General features: G+C 43.8%; 2 protein-coding genes across 3 annotated transcripts in view; one reads left to right on the top strand and one right to left on the bottom strand.

The window, feature by feature from the left end:
• LOC139539996 (NLR family CARD domain-containing protein 3-like) overlaps positions 1-10,485 on the bottom strand; it is a 21,384-nt gene extending 10,899 nt beyond the window's left edge. The window contains exons 1-4 of the mRNA XM_071343466.1: positions 10,108-10,485; positions 9,367-9,634; positions 9,152-9,250; positions 7,737-7,835 (exon numbers count right to left, since the gene is read on the bottom strand). Coding sequence (XP_071199567.1) covers positions 7,737-7,835; positions 9,152-9,250; positions 9,367-9,545 — 377 coding nt within the window. The 5' untranslated portion in view covers positions 9,546-9,634; positions 10,108-10,485. The remainder of the gene's footprint in view (positions 1-7,736; positions 7,836-9,151; positions 9,251-9,366; positions 9,635-10,107) is intronic.
• On the top strand, positions 9-7,504 carry LOC139539995 (uncharacterized). 2 transcript variants are annotated; one of them, XR_011668048.1, is made up of 2 exons: positions 9-7,035; positions 7,464-7,504. XR_011668048.1 is itself a non-coding variant. In XM_071343465.1 (2 exons), the coding sequence occupies exon 2, from the start codon at positions 879-881 to the stop codon at positions 6,618-6,620; it is 5,742 nt and encodes a 1,913-aa protein (XP_071199566.1). In that variant the 5' UTR covers positions 9-230; positions 659-878; the 3' UTR covers positions 6,621-7,504. The 2 variants fall into 2 exon arrangements, 1 of the variants encoding a protein (XP_071199566.1); XM_071343465.1 differs by having other exon boundaries at positions 9-230; positions 659-7,504.
• Positions 10,486-19,491: the final 9,006 nt, after the last annotated feature.

The following is a 19,491-nucleotide window of genomic DNA, read 5'->3' as shown; positions in this document are numbered from 1 at the left end:
TCCTGTTAGAAGGTAACAGATTATTTTATTACAATAGTTAAAATGGATTTTCATTGTGTTCCATGATGTTATTTGCCCCCTAGTGGAGCTTTCTGGTACTTAGAGTGTACACAAACAGGAAGTAGAGAATTCGTTCTGCACGCTTAGAAGCAGCTAAAAACAACGCTACGGTGCAGGTCTTTCAGTTTAGTTATTTCTTGTCACGCTTCAGCCTTGGAAAATATTTGTTTGTAAGTTCGATTCAAGCATTTAGCTAATGATGATAATCTTGTTATTGATAGAGTTTCTTACATATCAATGTTGGTTGGTTGCATTTACTCACAAATTGCAATGCCTTTCATGTATGATGTTAGCTGTATTACTTTGCTCGTGCGTCATGCAAACGAATTGTAAAATATACAATACTGTATTTTTGTTACTGTTTCTAGTGTAATATGCCTTGTTATTCTACATAGATGGTTGTACATTATTAGAGTAATGAAAGGAGTTAGTCAATTACCATATGAGAAAGCAATTAGCTATATGGTTTGGCATCATGCCAGATGCATGGTACCGTAGCACGTGCTTTGTATTCATGCAACTTCAAATGTATAATGTACAGCTACAGTATGTTGGTGTGAATTGAATACTAAAGTATATTCTTTTCTGTGTTTTGCAGTTTTACAACATAAACGTTTACAATATATTCATTCAAGAAAAGTTACGCCTTGGGAGTTTTATTGAAGACTTAGTTGTTAGCTATCTGTCTAGTTTTGCATGGGAACGCAACTCAAGGGCAGAATAGTAAAAAAACATCATCACGGCGGGCTCAAGCTCAAGAATAACCACACACGGTGGTTTTGTTTCTACATTCATCAGCCAACAAAGCCTCTGTTCCTATGGAAGACCAGCAGTCTACGGTACAACAACCAGAGCCAAGAGTTCGACAGAGAGAGATGGAGGAGCCTCTTCAGCACATTGGGACCAAGTCTCAATCTACAAGATCAAGGTCATCAAAACAGTCAAGCAGATCCTCAACGGTGAGTTCTGCAGCCATCAAAGCACGCGCCAGAGCAGACGCAGCGCGTGCACAAGTCTCCTATGCTGAGAAGGAAGCTTCTGTGATGAAACAAAAGGCAGAAATAGAGGCCAGCTTGTTGAAGCAAAAAGCTGACCTCGAGGCAAGTTTATATGTTCTCCAAGTTGAGAGAACAGCTGCTGCTGCGTTGGCTGAAGCTGCAGCCTTTGAAGAAGCTGTAGGATCAGAACGCAGAGAACTTCACAAAGAACTAGACACAGGGACACAGCCCTTAAGTCCAGTCCAGCGTACCTGTGAGTATGTGCAACAACATGCTAGGTCCTACTTTGCTGAACTTCCATTTGAAGTGGAGAAACAAGAGCTTAGTGTTGACCCAGCTACATACCATAATCCAGAAAGTAGCAAACAACAGAACATGAGCAGAGACTCTCCGTTCAAAAGAAATGAACAGCAGCATGGTGTAAATGGAAAACAAGCCCACTTCCAGTCACACACACAAAGCGTCCCTGAGTCACAAGTGGCACCAGACCTCATCAAGTACCTCCTACGCCGTGAGATGGTGAGTTCCGGACTCCTGAAGTTTGATGATCGCCCTGAAAATTATTGGGCATGGAAAGCATCCTTTCTCAATGCGATCAGAGACTTGAATTTATCAGCCAGGGAAGAGTTAGATCTAATTACCAAGTGGCTAGGGGCAGAGTCGTCTGAGCAAGCAAACAGAATTAGATCTGTCCATATTTTCAACGCAACAGCAGGGCTTAACATGGTCTGGCAACGACTAGAAGAGTGCTATGGTACACCTGAAGTGATCGAGAATGCACTGTTGAAGAAAATTCATGATTTTCCAAAACTGGCTAACAAAGACAATCACAAACTAAGAGAACTAGGTGACATTCTTCTCGAACTGGAGTGTGCTAAAGTAGAAGGGTACCTTCCAGGCCTCGCTTATCTGGACACATCTCGGGGGGTAAACCCTATAGTAGAGAAACTACCATTCAGTTTACAAGAAAAATGGATTGCGCAGGGATCCAAATACAAGGAGGACTATCGGGTAGCATTCCCACCATTCTCGTTCTTCTCGAGATTCATCAGGAACCAGGCGAAAACTAGAAACGACCCCAGTTTCACCCTCTACACCGCAACTAACCAGGTGTCTATGAAAAGTGAGAAACCTGCCAGGTACAGCAGCAAGACACCTGTGACTGTATACAAAACCGATGTGTCATCTGAGCCCTCAGACCACCAAACCAAACCCAGTAAGACAAAGATTGAAAACCCTGACCATCAATGCCCGATACATAACAAACCTCATCCTCTTAAAAAGTGTCGTGGGTTTAGGTACAAAACTCTAGATGAGCGCAAATCATATCTCAAAGAGAATGGAATTTGTTTCCGATGTTGTGGGTCAACTCAGCACAGAGCTAAAGACTGTAAGGTGTCAATCAAGTGCTCTGAGTGCGACAGCGACAGACATCTTGCTGCTCTGCATCCAGGTCCAGCCCCTTCAAATACAGACACTGCTACAGCAGAGAAAGAGCATGGCGGGGAGCAAGGTGACGATGCTCTTCTATCTGTCACCTCAAAGTGTACGGAGATCTGTGGTGAGGCAGTTAATCCAAGATCATGTTCAAAAATATGCCTAGTTAAAGCTTATCCGGCTGGGAAAAGAGAGAAAGCTGTCAAAATGTATGTAGTGCTTGATGAACAGAGTAACAAATCTCTGGCCAAGACAGAGTTTTTCAATCTCTTCAACATCAACGACAACTCTGCTCCATACACCATGAAGACCTGTTCTGGGGTAACAGAGACTTCAGGCAGGAGAGCCGTCAACTTCATGGTGGAGTCTATAGACGGACACATGCAGCTATCTCTCCCTACTCTGATAGAGTGTGATATGATGCCAGACGATAGGACGGAGATTCCCTCCCCCGACATTGCGTATCATCATCCCCATCTGCAACCAGTTATGGACAAAATTCCAGCTGTGGACCCAGACGCTCCCATCCTCCTGCTCTTAGGACGAGACATCTTAAGGGTACACAAGGTACGAGAGCAAATCAATGGGCCCCACGACACTCCTTATGCACAGCGACTCGACCTCGGGTGGGTCATCGTGGGTGAGGTCTGTCTGGGAACGGCTCACCGACCAGCCAATGTTAACGTGTTCAGGACAAACATACTTCAGAATGGTCGCACATCCTATCTGAGCCCTTGCCCTGACATCATCCAGGTAAAAGAGAACTACAACAGTGTAGCTCAGAAACACATCTCTCCCTCTACAATGCACTCGAGAGATCCAAACACAACTGTGAACACAGACAACCTGGGATGTTCCGTGTTCGACAAAACACAAGACGATGATAAACCAGCACCATCAGTGGAGGACAAAGCCTTTTTGGACATTATGGACAAACAGGTTTTCCAGGATGATGGAAACAACTGGGTGGCTCCACTACCTTTTCGCCCCACTCGACGTCGCCTTCCTAATAACAGGGAGCAGGCCATAAACCGTCTCACATCACTTCGCAGGACTTTAGACAAAAAGCCTGACATGAAGCGTCATTTTATTGACTTCATGCAAAAGATGCTGGATAACGACCAAGCCGAACCTTCACCGCCACTAGAGGGAGACAAAGAATGTTGGTATCTACCCATATTTGGTGTTTACCATCCACAAAAGCCTGAACAAATAAGAGTAGTATTTGACTCCAGTGCTAAGTGTCAAGGCGTGTCACTTAACGATGTTCTGCTCAGTGGTCCAGACTTAAACAACACACTCTTGGGTGTCCTAATGCGCTTCCGCAAGGATTGCATTGCACTAACAGCAGATGTGCAACAAATGTTTTACTGTTTTGGTGTACGTGAGGATCACAGAGATTACTTAAGGTTTCTCTGGTATGAAGACAACAATCCAGATAGAAACATAACTGAGTACAGGATGAAAGTCCATGTATTTGGGAACAGCCCTTCACCAGCCGTAGCCATCTACTGCATGAGACGAGCAGCGCTACAGGGTGAGAAGGAACATGGATCAGAACCCAAGCAATATGTAGTGAGGAACTTCTACGTCGATGATGGGCTGACATCAGTAGCTACAACAGAAGACGCTATCAACATTCTAAGAAAAACACAAGCAATGTTGGCGGAGTCCAACATGAAACTACACAAGATTGCATCCAATAGCAAAACAGTTATGGAAGCCTTCCCTATGGAGGACCGTGCAAAAGACTTAAAAGATCTGGACCTAGGAGTGGATCCTCTCCCCTTTCAACGGAGTCTGGGACTTTCCTGGAACCTGGAAACAGACAGCTTCTCATTCCAGGTGTCCCACAATGAGAAGCCTTTTACGCGGAGAGGCATCCTGTCCACAGTGAATAGTCTTTATGACCCCCTTGGGTTCGTGGCTCCAATAACAATGCAAGGTAAAGCCTTAATCAGAGAACTCTCTTCTGATCAGAGTGAGTGGGATGCCCCTCTTCCCCCAGAAAAAGAAGAGAAATGGAAAATGTGGAAGGATTCTTTGATGGAGTTGGAACATATGTATATTCAGCGGACCTACATCCCAGTCTCCTTGTCTACCACTCAAAGAAGAGAGCTACACATCTTCTCGGATGCCTCTACAGTAGCCATAGGAGCGGTAGCCTACCTGAGAGTTATTGACTCGGAAGGTCAATGCCATGTTGGATTTGTCATGGGGAAATCAAAATTGGCCCCTCGTCCGGCCCACACTATCCCACGCCTAGAACTGTGTGCGGCTTTGCTAGCTGTTGAGATGTATGAACTGATCAGAGACGAAATTGACATTGATGTAAATGTGGCCAAGTTCTACACAGACAGTAAGATAGTTCTCGGTTACATCCACAATGTCACCAAAAGATTCTATGTGTATGTTGCCAATAGGGTAACTCGCATCAGGAAGTCTACCCATCCAGATCAGTGGTGTTATGTAAACACTGACAGCAATCCAGCAGACCATGCAACCAGGCCTATATTTGCTGCGCTCTTAAAGTACACCAGTTGGTTCTCAGGTCCACCTTTCCTGACCCAAACAAACTCAAGTGAGCCTGAGAACATAAATTTTGACCTTGTAGAGCCTCACGCAGACGCAGAGATTCGACCAGACGTCACTGTCTTCGCCTCTAAGGTTTCTGGAGCTCAACTCGGCTCTCATCGCTTTGAGAGGTTCTCAAGCTGGAAAGCTCTCAATCAAGCCACAGCACGACTCATTCATGTTGCCAGATCCTTCCATGAAGGTGCGGACAACACCAGCTGCAGAGGCTGGCATGACTGTAATAAACCATGCGGTACAAGTGAGTTGTCACAAGCCAAAACAGCAATCATTCACTGTGTGCAACATGAAGCCTTCAGAGAGGAATTCAAATGCCTTGAAAAAGGAAAAGAGTTCCCTAAACAAAGTACAATCAAAAAACTGAACCCAGTGATTGATGAGGATGGGTTGCTGAGGGTGGGAGGCCGCTTATCCTCCGCCGACATGTCACAAGACGAAAAACATCCTCTCATCATCCCACGGACACATCATGTCGCCACCCTGCTGGTAAGACATTATCACGAGCAAGTGGCTCACCAGGGCCGGCATTTTTCAGATGGAGCTATTCGAGCAGCAGGCTTCTGGATTATTGGGAGCAAACGTCTGGTCTCTGGTATCATTCACAAGTGTGTCACCTGCCGCAAGGTTAGAGGAAGGTTAGTTGACCAAAAGATGGCTGACTTGCCTGCAGACAGACTCTCATCTGAACCACCATTCACCAGCGTTGGACTTGATGTGTTTGGACCATGGAATGTCATAACTCGTCGCACTAGAGGTGGTAGCGCAGACTCCAAGCGCTGGGCGGTGCACTTTACATGTATGTCTACTAGAGCAGTCCATATCGAGCTCATCGAATCTATGTCCACATCCAGCTTCATCAACGCGCTGAGGCGTTTTTTCTCTATCCGTGGTCCAGCAAAAGTGCTACGCTCTGATCGAGGTACAAACTTTATAGGTGCCTGCAGGGAACTGAGTATCGACACAAATGACTCAGAACTGACTAAATACCTCTCAGATAAGGGATGTACTTGGATATTTAATCCTCCACACTCGTCTCATATGGGTGGTTCTTGGGAGAGACTCATTGGGGTTGCCAGACGTATCCTTGATGCTATGCTGTTTCAGACGGGCTCCACTCGTCTCACACATGAGGTCTTGAGCACTCTTATGTCTGAAGTTATGGCAATAATCAATGCGAGACCCCTAGTGTCAGTGTCAACGGACCCTGACATGCCTGCCATTCTCACACCCTCAATGTTACTGACACAAAAGACCAGCGCTACCTCAGCCCCTTCTGGATACTTCAGCATGAACGACCTTCATGGAAAACAGTGGAAGCAAGTCCAGTGTCTCGCTGACACCTTTTGGAAAAGGTGGAGACAGGAGTACCTGACAACGCTGCAGAGACGCAGAAAATGGACAGCAGAAAAGCCAAATGTAAAAGTGGGAGATGTTGTCTTATTGAAAGATAGTCAGGCACACAGAAATGACTGGCCAGTCGGGCTTGTGGTCAAAAAACCTTTCCCAGTACTGACAAAAAGGTTAGGAAAGTAGAACTAAACATTGTCAAGCAAGGAGCTGCTAAGGTGTTTCTGAGACCAATCTCAGAGATTGTTGTTCTTCTTTCTGAAGCATCCTAGAGACAAAAGATAATAATAGAAAGGACATTATTTGTTTCTTGATATGTTTTATTTCATAGTGGCACAATTTCATTATACCAGGCGGGGAGTGTGCTGCCATCCTGTTAGAAGGTAACAGATTATTTTATTACAATAGTTAAAATGGATTTTCATTGTGTTCCATGATGTTATTTGCCCCCTAGTGGAGCTTTCTGGTACTTAGAGTGTACACAAACAGGAAGTAGAGAATTCGTTCTGCACGCTTAGAAGCAGCTAAAAACAACGCTACGGTGCAGGTCTTTCAGTTTAGTTATTTCTTGTCACGCTTCAGCCTTGGAAAATATTTGTTTGTAAGTTCGATTCAAGCATTTAGCTAATGATGATAATCTTGTTATTGATAGAGTTTCTTACATATCAATGTTGGTTGGTTGCATTTACTCACAAATTGCAATGCCTTTCATGTATGATGTTAGCTGTATTACTTTGCTCGTGCGTCATGCAAACGAATTGTAAAATATACAATACTGTATTTTTGTTACTGTTTCTAGTGTAATATGCCTTGTTATTCTACATAGATGGTTGTACATTATTAGAGTAATGAAAGGAGTTAGTCAATTACCATATGAGAAAGCAATTAGCTATATGGTTTGGCATCATGCCAGATGCATGGTACCGTAGCACGTGCTTTGTATTCATGCAACTTCAAATGTATAATGTACAGCTACAGTATGTTGGTGTGAATTGAATACTAAAGTATATTCTTTTCTGTGTTTTGCAGTTTTACAACATAAACGTTTACAATATATTCATTCAAGAAAAGTTACGCCTTGGGAGTTTTATTGAAGACTTAGTTGTTAGCTATCTGTCTAGTTTTGCATGGGAACGCAACTCAAGGGCAGAATAATTACATATGTGTTATTTCATAGTTTTGATGACTTCACTATTATTCTACAAAAATAGTAAAAATAAAGAAAAACCCTTGAATGTGTAGGTGTGTCCAAACGTTTTACTGGTACTATATGTGTGTGGTTAAAACAACAAGTCTTATAACCCTTGTTCACAAGAAAAGTTAATTGGTAGTCCCATAGACTGGTCACTCTTCCTAGACACACAGCTGGTTACAGGAGACGCTGGTATCTCCTGATGGACCCTGACAAAAACCATGGAGATTATTGTTAGTCTGACTGGGGAAGGGTGAGGGTGCTCAGATATCTGTATGGCCATCATTCTTAAATGGAAGAAATTTGGAACCACTAAGACTCTTCCTAGAACTGCCCACCCAGCCAAACTGAGCAATCGGAGAAGAAGGACCAAGAACCTGATGGTCACTCTGACAGAGCTCCAGAGTTATTCTGTGGAAATGGGAGAACCTTCCAGAAGGACAACCATCTCTGCAGCACACCACCAATCAGACCATTATGGTAGAGTGGCCAGACGGAAGCCACTCCTCAGTTAAAGGCACATGACAGCCCACTTGGAGTTTGCCAAAAGGCACCTAAAGGACTCTCAGACCATGAGAAACAAGATTCTCTGGTCTGATGAAACCAAGACTGAACTCTTTGGCCTGAATGCCAGGCGTCACGTCTGGAGGAAACCTAGCACCATCCCAACGGTGAGGCATGGTGGTGGCAGGATTGAGGGAAAGATGAACAGAGCAAAGTACAGAGAGATCCTTGATCTCCTGTTCCAGAGCGCTCAGGACCTCAGACTGGGGCAAAGGTTCACATTCCAACAGGACAACGACCCTAAGCACAGAGCCAAGACAACGCAGGAGTGGCATTGGGACAAGTGTCTGAATGTCCTTGAGTGGCCCATCCAGAGCCCGGACTTGAACCTGATCTAACAGCTCTGGAGAGACCTGAACATAGCTGTGCAACGACGCTCCCCATCCAACCTGGACTCCCGTGTGGCACACCGGTCTAAGGCGTGGTTCGATTCCAGGCTGTATCACAGCTGGCCGTGATTGGGAGTTCCATAGGGCGGCGCACAATTGGCCCAGCGTCGTTAGGGTTTGGCCGGGTTAGGCAGTCATTGTAAATCAGAATTTGTTTTTAACTGACTTGCCTAGTTAAATAAAAGAAACAAAAAACCTGACAGAGCTTGAGAGGATCTGCAGAGAAGAATGGGAGAAACTCCCCAAATACAGGTGTGCCAAGCATGTAGCATCATACCCAAGAAGAGTTGTGGCTGTAATCGCTGCCAAAGGTGCTTCAACAAAGTACTGAGTAAAGGGTCTGAATACTTATGTAAATGTTATATTTCAGTGTTTTTGTTATACATTTGCAAAAATGAATAAACCTTTTTTTGCTTTGTCATTATTGGGTGTTGTGTGTAGATTGATGAGGGGGGGGAAACAATTGAATCAATTTTAGAAATAAAGCTGTAACGTAACAAAATGTGGAAAAAGTCAAGGGGTCTGAATACTTTCCAAATGCACCGTATATTTGTGGTTAAAAGTCTTATTACCCCTGTTCACTGGAAAAGTTGATTGGTGGTCCCATAGACTGGTCACTCTTCATAGACACACAGCTGGTTACAGGAGACGCTGGTCTCTCATGATGGACCCTGACAAAAACCATGGAGATTATTGTTAGTCTGACTGGGGAAGAAATAGTTTTTGACGGCGCTCAGATATCTGTATCAGGATTATGTAGGTGTGTGGTAAAACTACGTTTTATTACCCCTGTTCACTGGACAATGGTTCTTTACTGAAGTTATATGGAGCATCGATTGACATGTCACTCTTCATGGACACACAGCTGGGTACAGGAGACACGGGTCTCTCCTGCTCCTCTTTCTCGCCTGAGACAATCTTTTTTGAAAAACTGTCCCCCTCCTCTCTCTCTGCAGAGAGACTCATTTTAGAAGTCGTAATTCCCTTCTCATGGGCAGACAAATACTACTGTCCTCTGACCTAGATCAGCCCTGTGAACACACACACACACCCACCTCCACCCATACAGAGAGAGAGGGAGAGAGAGAGTATCAATCATACACAATGCTGTCAAATAGCTACTACACACACTACCAAATTAAAATGGCTGATTTCTGTAACATTGGTTGGTTATCCAGGAAGTGTATCACTTTCGACTTTACGCATTTGCCAGCTATTGTCAACTGGACTACTTTAGCTTGTTTGCAACTTTGCTAGCATGTATACCTAGCTGGCACATGTACAAACCATAGCAGTGACAAAGATTAGTAGAATTTAAATGAATGAGGTGGTCATTTCTGCAAACAGTGTATTTTTTATGAATTTAGCTGGCTAGATTACACAGTTCGCAAACAGGACCAATAGTTGAATAGACATTAAATACGCTACTCCTTTAGTCTCCCCTTTTCCCCATCTCTGCTCTACTCTTCTCTTTCAATAACTTTCTATTTCCTTGTAGCAAGAAACAAAAACAGTCTGTAATGCTTACCACTGAGATGGGTTCCTCGGTTTGAGAATGTTGCTGTAGGCTGTAGCTTCTTTGTTTGACTGCTCAAAGGAGAGAAGGGCAGAAAGAAGGGAGGGCAAGCCAGGGCAGGAACAGTATTTGACTTCCGCCTTATGGGAATTTGATAGCTAGATTAGCTACATTTGCTTGGTAGGTTTTTGCTATGCCTCTTTCCTCTCTCTGTGATCTTTACGGATGCTTTTACGCTGTGTGGTGCATGGAAACAGAGTAATCTTCTGAGCCACTATCTTCAGACTGACATAGGACAAAGGGCAATGTGCATCACCAAAGTTGTCCGAAGTGATTTAATAAAAAAACAGGAAGAAATTTACACCAGCTGTCTGCATATGAAACCTTGTGAAACAGCCTGTTTTAAAACCTGGGAAAAAATGTATTAAAGATGGATTAACAAGTGACTCAGTGTGGCGTACAAACAAACAAAGCCTCCACTGTGATCCAACAGTTGTACATTTGATGAGAAAGAAAATATTTTTGCTGATAAATGTAGATACTTTACGCCTACTTAACGCCCACTGTAACAGTGTTTCTCTCCACCAGAGAGCACTGTTGTTTAATGAATGGTGAGGTTTGTCACCTGCTCCTCCTCGTCTGCCAAATCCTACTGCCAATATACCTTTTTACTTACCCTACGTTTGTCTTTTTCAATATACCTTTTACTTATCTCTATGGTTCTATTTTTATATTGATCTATTTCTCTCCTTCTCTCTCTCTCTTTTTCCAACTCTCTCTGTCTCTGTGCACCATCTCCACAATGCTGGACTTCAGTGGGGTTGCCATGTCAACTAGAAAGGATGTTACCATAGCAATCGTTCATTTAGGTGGGATACCATCGGATACCATACTGTAACCAAAGACATATAAATGTCAAATAGGGTCTGGGAGGGTGGGGGTTTGAGGTTGGGGTTTCTGGGAAGGGTTTAGGGGTGTTAGGGGTCTCGTTATCAGTGGTTAATTGCCACATTAGCAGGAACAGGGTAAATCTGTGGTGGATCAAACTGTATTACAGTGATAGCAACACCTCCTGGCACACGCCTGGGGGCAGTGGGAGGGGCGACTGGCATCATGTGTGTGTGTGTCTAATTACATTTGGGTTGGTTGCATGATGGTTGTTTTATTGATCCAGTCTGCATTCCCACCAAGATTCCCACCAAGATTCCCACACAGATGAATCTCTTTCTTTTCTCTCTCTCTCCCTCTCCCTCTCCCTCTCTCTCTCTCTCTCTCTCTCTCTCTCTCTCTCTCTCTCTCTCTCTCTCTCTCTCTCTCTCTCTCTTCGCAATCACATGTGTGTGTTTAGTTGCTGTTTACTAGATTGTCTCTGAATATACAGCCTATGCATGCCTCTGACACGCACATATTCCCCCGAGAGATCTCTACACGTGCTGCGCCTGTCACAAGATTATATATAAACACAATTGTACATTGTTTAAAAAATATTTATCCTCTATTTTATTTTTTTTATTTTTTATTTAACCTTTATTTAACCAGGTAGGCAAATTGAGAACACGTTCTCATTTACAATTGCGACCTGGCCAAGATAAAGCAAAGCAGTTCGACACATACAACAACACATAGTTACACATGGAGTAAAACAAACATATAGTCAATAATACAGTGAAAAAAAAAAAAAAGTCTATATACAATGTGAGCAAGTGAGGTGAGATAAGGGAGGTGAAGGCAAACAAATATATGTATAAATAAATAAAAATATAAAAGGCCATGGAGGCGAAGTGAGTACAACACAGCAAGTAAAATAAAAACAAAAAAAAACACTGGAATGGTTGGTTTGCAGTGGAAGAAAGTGCAAAGTAGAGACAGAAATAATGGGGTGCAAAGGAGCAAAATAAATTAATAAATAAATACAGTAGGTAAAGAGGTAGTTGTTTGGGCTAAATTGTAGATGGGTTATGTACAGGTGCAGTAATCTATGAGCTGCTCTGACAGCTGGTGCTTAAAGCTAGTGAGGGAGATAGGTGTTTCCAGTTTCAGAGATTTTTGTAGTTCGTTCCAGTCATTGGCAGCAGAGAACTGGAAGGAGAGGCGTCCAAAGGAAGAATTGGTTTTGGGGGTGACTAGAGAGATATACCTGCTGGAGCGCGTGCTACAGGTAGGTGCTGCTATGGTGACCAGCGAGCTGAGATAAGGGGGGACTTTACCTAGCAGGGTCTTGTAGATGACCTGGAACCAGTGGGTTTGGCGACGAGTATGAAGCGAGGGCCAGCCAACGAGAGTGTACAGGTCGCAGTGGTGGGTAGTATATGGGGCTTTGGTGACAAAACGGATGGCACTGTGATAGACTGCATCCAATTTATTGAGTAGGGTTTTGGAGGCTATTTTGTAAATGACATCACCGAAGTCGAGGATTGGTAGGATGGTCAGTTTTACAAGGGTATGTTTGGCAGCATGAGTAAAGGATGCTTTGTTGCGGAATAGGAAGCCAATTCTAGATTTGACTTTGGATTGGAGATGTTTGATGTGAGTCTGGAAGGAGAGTTTACAGTCTAACCAGACACCTAGGTATTTGTAGTTGTCCACATATTCTAAGTCAGAGCCGTCCAAAGTAGTGATGTTGGACAGGCGGGCAGGAGCAGGCAGCGATCGGTTGAAGAGCATGCATTTGGTTTTACTTGTATTTAAGAGCAGTTGGAGGCCACGGAAGGAGAGTTGTATGGCATTGAAGCTCGCCTGGAGGGTTGTTAACACAGTGTCCCAAGAAGGGCCAGAAGTATACAGAATAGTGTCGTCTGCGTAGAGGTGGATCAGAGAATCACCAGCAGCAAGAGCGACATCATTGATGTAAACAGAGAAGAGAGTCGGTCCAAGAATTGAACCCTGTGGCACCCCCATAGAGACTGCCAGAGGCCCGGACAACAGACCCTCCGATTTGACACACTGAACTCGATCAGAGAAGTAGTTGGTGAACCAGGCGAGGCAATCATTAGAGAAACCAAGGCTGTCGAGTCTGCCAATGAGGATGTGGTGATTGACAGAGTCAAAGGCCTTGGCCAGGTCAATGAATACGGCTGCACAGTATTGTTTCCTATCGATGGCGGTTACGATATCGTTTATGACCTTGAGCGTGGCTGAGGTGCACCCATGACCAGCTCTGAAACCAGATTGCATAGCGGAGAAGGTGTGGTGGGATTCGAAATGGTCGGTAATCTGTTTGTTGACTTGGCTTTCGAAGACCTTAGAAAGGCAGGGTAGGATAGATATAGGTCTGTAGCAGTTAGGGTCAAGGGTGTCCCCCCCTTTGAAGAGGGGGATAACCGCAGCTGCTTTCCAATCTTTGGGGATCTCAGACGACACGAAAGAGAGGTTGAAGAGGCTAGTAATAGGGGTGGCAACAATTTCAGCAGATAGTTTTAGAAAGAAAGGGTCCAGATTATCTAGCCCGGCTGATTTGTAAGGGTCCAGATTTTGCAGCTCATTTAGAACATCAGCTGACTGTATTTGGGAGAAAGAGAAATGGGGAAGGCTTGGGCGAGTAGCAGAGGGGAGGGCAGTGCTGTTGTCCGGGGTAGGGGTAGCCAGGTGGAAAGCATGGCCAGCCGTAGAAAAATGCTTATTGAAATTCTCAATTATAGTGGATTTGTCGGTGGTGACAGTGTTTCCTATCTTCAGAGCGGTTGGAAGCTGGGAGGAGGTGTTCTTATTCTCCATGGACTTTACGGTGTCCCAGAACTTTTTTGAATTTGTGTTGCAGGAAGCAAATTTCTGCTTGAAAAAGCTAGCCTTGGCTGTTCTAACTGCCTGTGTATATTGGTTTCTGGCTTCCCTGAAAAGTTGCATATCACGGGGGCTGTTCGATGCTAATGCAGAACGCCATAGGATGTTTTTCTGTTGGTTAAGGGCAGTCAGGTCAGGAGAGAACCAAGGGCTATATCTGTTCCTGGTTCTAAATTTCTTGAATGGGGCATGCTTATTCAAGATGGTGAGGAAGGCATTTTTAAAAAATGACCAGGCATCCTCTACTGACGGGATGAGATCAATATCCTTCCAGGATACCCCGGCCAGGTCGATTAGAAAGGCCTGCTCGCTGAAGTGTTTCAGGGAGCGTTTGACAGTGATGAGTGGAGGTCGTTTGACCGCTGACCCATTACGGATGCAGGCAATGAGGCAGTGATCGCTGAGATCTTGGTTGAAAACAGCAGAGGTGTATTTGGAGGGCAAGTTTGTTAGGATGATATCTATGAGGGTACCCGTGTTTACGGAATTGGGGTGGTACCTGGTAGGTTCATTGATAATTTGTGTGAGATTGAGGGCATCAAGCTTAGATTGTAGGGTGGCTGGGGTGTTGAGCATGTTCAAATTTAGGTCGCCTAGCAGCACGAGCTCTGAAGATAGATGGGGGGCAATCAGTTCACATATAGTGTCCAGAGCACAGCTGGGGGCAGAGGGTGGTCTATAGCAGGCGGCAACGGTGAGAGACTTGTTTTTAGAGAGGTGGATTTTTAAAAGTAGAAGTTCAAATTGTTTGGGAACAGACCTGGATAGTATAACAGAACTCTGCAGGCAGTAGCAACAAAAGAAACGGGTCCGGATGGTGATGGAACTCCTCAGCTGGCTAGCTCCAGAATGATTTGAGTTTGCTCCGGGGTCGACGTAAGCCAATAGTCACACGGTTTGCAGCTAGCTAGCTGCGAAATCAAGGTGCAAGTGTCCAGAGCCTGCGGCTGGAGTCCGGGGAAACTGAGAGAAAAAGAGTCCCGGAATGCTCCGGTCCGAGTCGCGTTGCACAAAAGTGCCGGTAGATTATCGAGCTAAAGGAATAGCTGATGACCACTAAACGTGGGCAGCTGAAACACCAACGCTAGCCAGCAAACCGGCTAATTTCGGGGCAGCTACAGATTAGCTTCTGGCTAGCTATCGGAGTAGCTTCTGGTTAGCTTTCAGGCTAGCTTCTGAATTAGCCCCTGGCTAGCTTCCACGATGGATTTTCAGATTGAGGTAAATAATACTTTTTGTACTTGGTGAAGCGGGTTGCAGGAAAGCTTTTGCAGGAAAGCTTTTGTAGTTGAGTTCTTGGATAATAAAATAGATAAAAGATATGCGAAGAAAGGTGTAAATATATATATATACAGGACACAACAATACGGAACAGAAAAAGACGTCTGAACTGCTAAGCCACCTTGGACGAATTTATGAACAATTTTAAATTTACAGTAGACTTTAACAAGACCAGAATGCCTTTCCAGTGATCTGTGCAATTTTACACATTTTGCCATTGGACGGAGAGAGAATGTAGTAATTTTATAACACATTTCATGCAAATCTACTCATTTTGCCATGGAACCCTCTCTTTCTAAAATTATCTGCCGAAATTGTTGCAACCCCTATTTACTAGCCTGTTTCTCCTTCGTATCATCTGAGATTCCCAAAGATTGGAAAGCTGCCGCGATCATCCCCCTCTTCAAAGGGGGAGACACTCTAGACTCAAACTGCTACAGACCTATATCTATCCTACCCTGCCTTTCGAAGGTCTTCGAAAGCCAAGTTAACAAACAGATTACCGACCATTTTGAATCCCACCGTACCTTCTCCGCTATGCAATCTGGTTTCAGAGCTGGTCATGGGTGCACCTCAGCCACACTCAAGGTCCTAAATGATATCATAACCGCCATCGATGAAAGACATTACTGTGCAGCCGTATTCATCGACCTGGCCAAGGCTTTCGATTCTGTCAATCACCTCATTCTTATCGGCAGACTCAACAGCCTTGGTTTCTCAAATGACTGCCTCGCCTGGTTCACCAAGTACTTCTCTGACAGAGTTCAGTGTGTCAAATCGGAGGGCCTGTTGTCCGGACCTCTGGCAGTCTCTATGGGGGTGCCACAGGGTTCAATTCTCGGGCCGACTCTCTTCTCTGTATACATCAATGATGTCGCTCTTGCTGCTCTGATCCACCTCTACGCAGACGACATCATTCTGTATACTTCTGGCCCTTCTTTGGACACTGTTAACTAACCTCCAGACGAGCTTCAATGCCATACAACTCTCCTTCCGTGGTCTCCAACTGCTCTTACATGCAAGTAAAACTAAATGCATGTTCTTCAACCGATCACTGCCTGCACCTGCCCGCCCGTCCAACATCACTAATCTGGACGGTTCTAACTTATAATATGTGGACAACTACAAATACCTAGGGGTCTGGCTAGACTGTAAACTCTCCTTCCAGACTCACATTAAGCATCTCCAATCAAAAATTATAGAATCGGCTTCCTATTTTGCAACAAAGCATCCTTCACTCATGCTGCCAAACATACCCTCGTAAAACTGACCATCCTACCGATCCTCGACTTCGGGCGATGTCCTTTACAAAATAGCCTCCAACACTCTACTCAACAAATTGGATGCAGTCTATCACAGTGCCATCCGTTTTGTCACCAAAGCCCCATATACTACCTACCACTGCGACCTGTATGCTCTCGTTGGTTGGCCCTCGCTTCATACTTGTCGCCAAACCCACTGGCTCCAGGTCATCTACAAGTCTTTGCTAGGTAAAGCCCCGCCTTATCTCAGCTCACTGGTCACTATAGCAGCACCCACCCGTAGCACGTGCTCCAGCAGGTATATCTCACTGGTCACCCCCAAAGCCAATTCCTCCTTTGGCCGCCTTTCCTTCCAGTTCTCTGCTGCCAATGACTGGAACGAACTGCAAAAATCACTGAAGCTGGAGACTCATATCTCCCTCACTAGCTTTAAGCACAAGCTGTCAGAGCAGCTCACAGATCACTGCACCTGTACATAGCCTATCTGTAAATAGCCCATCCAACTACCTCATCCCCATACTGTATTTATTTATTCATCTTGCTCCTTTGCACCCCAGTATCTCTATTTTCACATTTATCTTCTGCACATCTATCACTCCAGTGTTTAATTGGTATTTTGTAATTACTTCGCCACCATGGCCTATTTATTGCCTTACCTCCCTTATTTTACCTCATTTGCACACACTGTATATATACTTTTTCTACTGTATTATTGACTGTATGTTTGTTTATTCCATGTGTAACTCTGCGTTGTTGTACCTGTCGAACTGCTTTGCTTTATCTTGGCAAGGTCGCAGTTGTAAATGAGAACTTGTTCTCAACTAGCCTACCTGGTTAAATAAAGGTGAATAAAAAATATATATATATTTTCAGTTTTAAAGCAAATTTCCTGCAATTCCACACATTTTGCCATGACATATGCCATGTTAAAGGGATATTTCACCACTGCTCTATTTCACTATATATGTCCATTAATATGTTATTAACATATAATATGTGTCATAAAAGTTTAGAATTTCGTCACTACATGCAAATACAAGCGGTTCTACATCTCACTGGTAGAAACGGGGCAGCTACATTACCTGGTTGTAAGAAAACCACAATATCCAGAATTCATAGCGATTTCAGGACGTGGAGGAACACCCCGTGGAGGTGTAAGAAATATCAAAATGTTTGTGTTTGTAGCCAGCACTTTCAGCCAGATGATTTCGAAATGGAACTGAAGTCTCAACTGATGGGGTTGCCATGTCGTCAAACTTTGAAAGGGGATGCCATTCTATCGATTTCCCCCTTCACTTCAAAGAGGGAAATATCCGATCAGCAAACATCATCAGCTCTGCAGAAAATAAGTAAATCTGCAGTGGGTGGTGAAGAAAGTGTACAAAAGGCTTATCCACATGGCTGTGGAGTGCAGAAATAACCACATGGTTGTCTACAAGGAGCCAGAGTCATAGCCCCCTGAACCCAGCATCCCTGCCAACATCGATTACAGCCTTGAGTCTTCTTGGGTATGATGTTACAAGCTGTGCACACCTGTATTTGGGGAGTTTCTTCCATTCTTCTCTGCAGATCCTCAAGCTCTGTCAGGTTGGATGGGGAGCATCGAACATCTCTGGAGAGACCTGAAAATAGCTGTGCAGCAACACTCCCCATCCAACCTGACAGAGCTTGGGAGGATCTGCAGAGAAGGGAAGGAGAAACTCCCCAAATACAGGTGTGCCCAGCTTGTAGCATCATACCCAGGAAGACTCGATGCTGTAATCGCTGCCAAAGGTGCTTCAACAAAGTACTGAGTAAAGGGTCTGAATACTTATGTAAATGTGATATTTCAGTTATTTATTTGTAATAAATTAGCAAAAAATTCCAAAAACCTCTTTTTGCTTTGTCATTATGGGGTATTGTGTGTACATTGATGACATTTTTTATTTATTTAATACATTTTAGAAAAAGGCTGTAATGTAACAAAATGTGGAAAAAGTCAATGGGTCTGAATACTTTCCGAAGGCTGTGTGTGTAACGGAATTCGTCCTCCTCATCTGACGAGGAGTAAGAAATGTCGGACCAATACGCAGCGTGACAAGTGTCCATATTATTTAATAATACTGAACACGACAACAATACAAAAATAACAAAGTGCATAGATAAGAAAACCGAAACAGTCCCGTAACGTGAACAAACAGACACGGAAGACAACCACCCACCAAACACAACAGAAAACAGGCTACCTAAATATGGTTCCCAATCAGAGACAATGACTAACACCTGCCTCTGATTGAGAACCATATCAGGCCAAACGAAAAACCCAACATAGAAACACAAAACATAGATAACCCACCCAACTCACGCCCTGACCAACTAAAACAAAGAAAATACAAAAGAACTAAGGTCAGAACGTGACAGTGTGTGTGTGTGTGTGTGTGTGGTTTGGTTTGGTTTGGGTCTGACAGGCAACCTTATGTTGCTTATACTTGGAGCTGGCCCTGGAGTCATTAAAATGTTGATCATAATGTAGGCATACAGAAATAAATGGTCATTTACATTTAAAAGTTTTTTAAAAATACAATAATTCTTAGCAACACATTTTTCAATGGAGAGAAAGAAAATAAGTAACCTATTACTTGGCCTATTTAACCTATTTAAAATGGGGAACTCATAAAACGTTCCTGCATATCTGGGATGCTCTTTTGAGTTTATTTTGATGCGTTTTTTATTATGCAAAATAATCTGATTTATTCAGCATAAACTTGTCAAGAACAACAACAGAAACAATAGAAATGTATAGGCTTACATCAGTGGAGGCTGCTGAGGGGAGGACGGCTCATAATAATGGCTGGAGCCGAGCAAATTGAATGGCATCAAATACATGGAAACCAAGTGAAAATAGGCCTATAAAAAGCCTTTTATTATGCATCAATATCAGGTTCATTTTGGAAATGGTAAGGGTCTTATCCATAATATTGTCTTATAATATTACCTTTCTCAGGACCTAACAAGCAACAACAGCTGGTGTGCAGAGGACAATTTCAATATTTTAATCTCAGTACAACATGCCTTTAAATTCTGTCTCAGAAAG

This window comes from Salvelinus alpinus, chromosome 15, assembly GCF_045679555.1.
Source record: "Salvelinus alpinus chromosome 15, SLU_Salpinus.1, whole genome shotgun sequence".
Classification (NCBI taxonomy): Eukaryota; Metazoa; Chordata; class Actinopteri; order Salmoniformes; family Salmonidae; genus Salvelinus; species Salvelinus alpinus.
The sequence above is the reverse complement of the archived record's forward strand: the minus strand, read 5'-3'. Positions and strand labels throughout refer to the sequence as shown.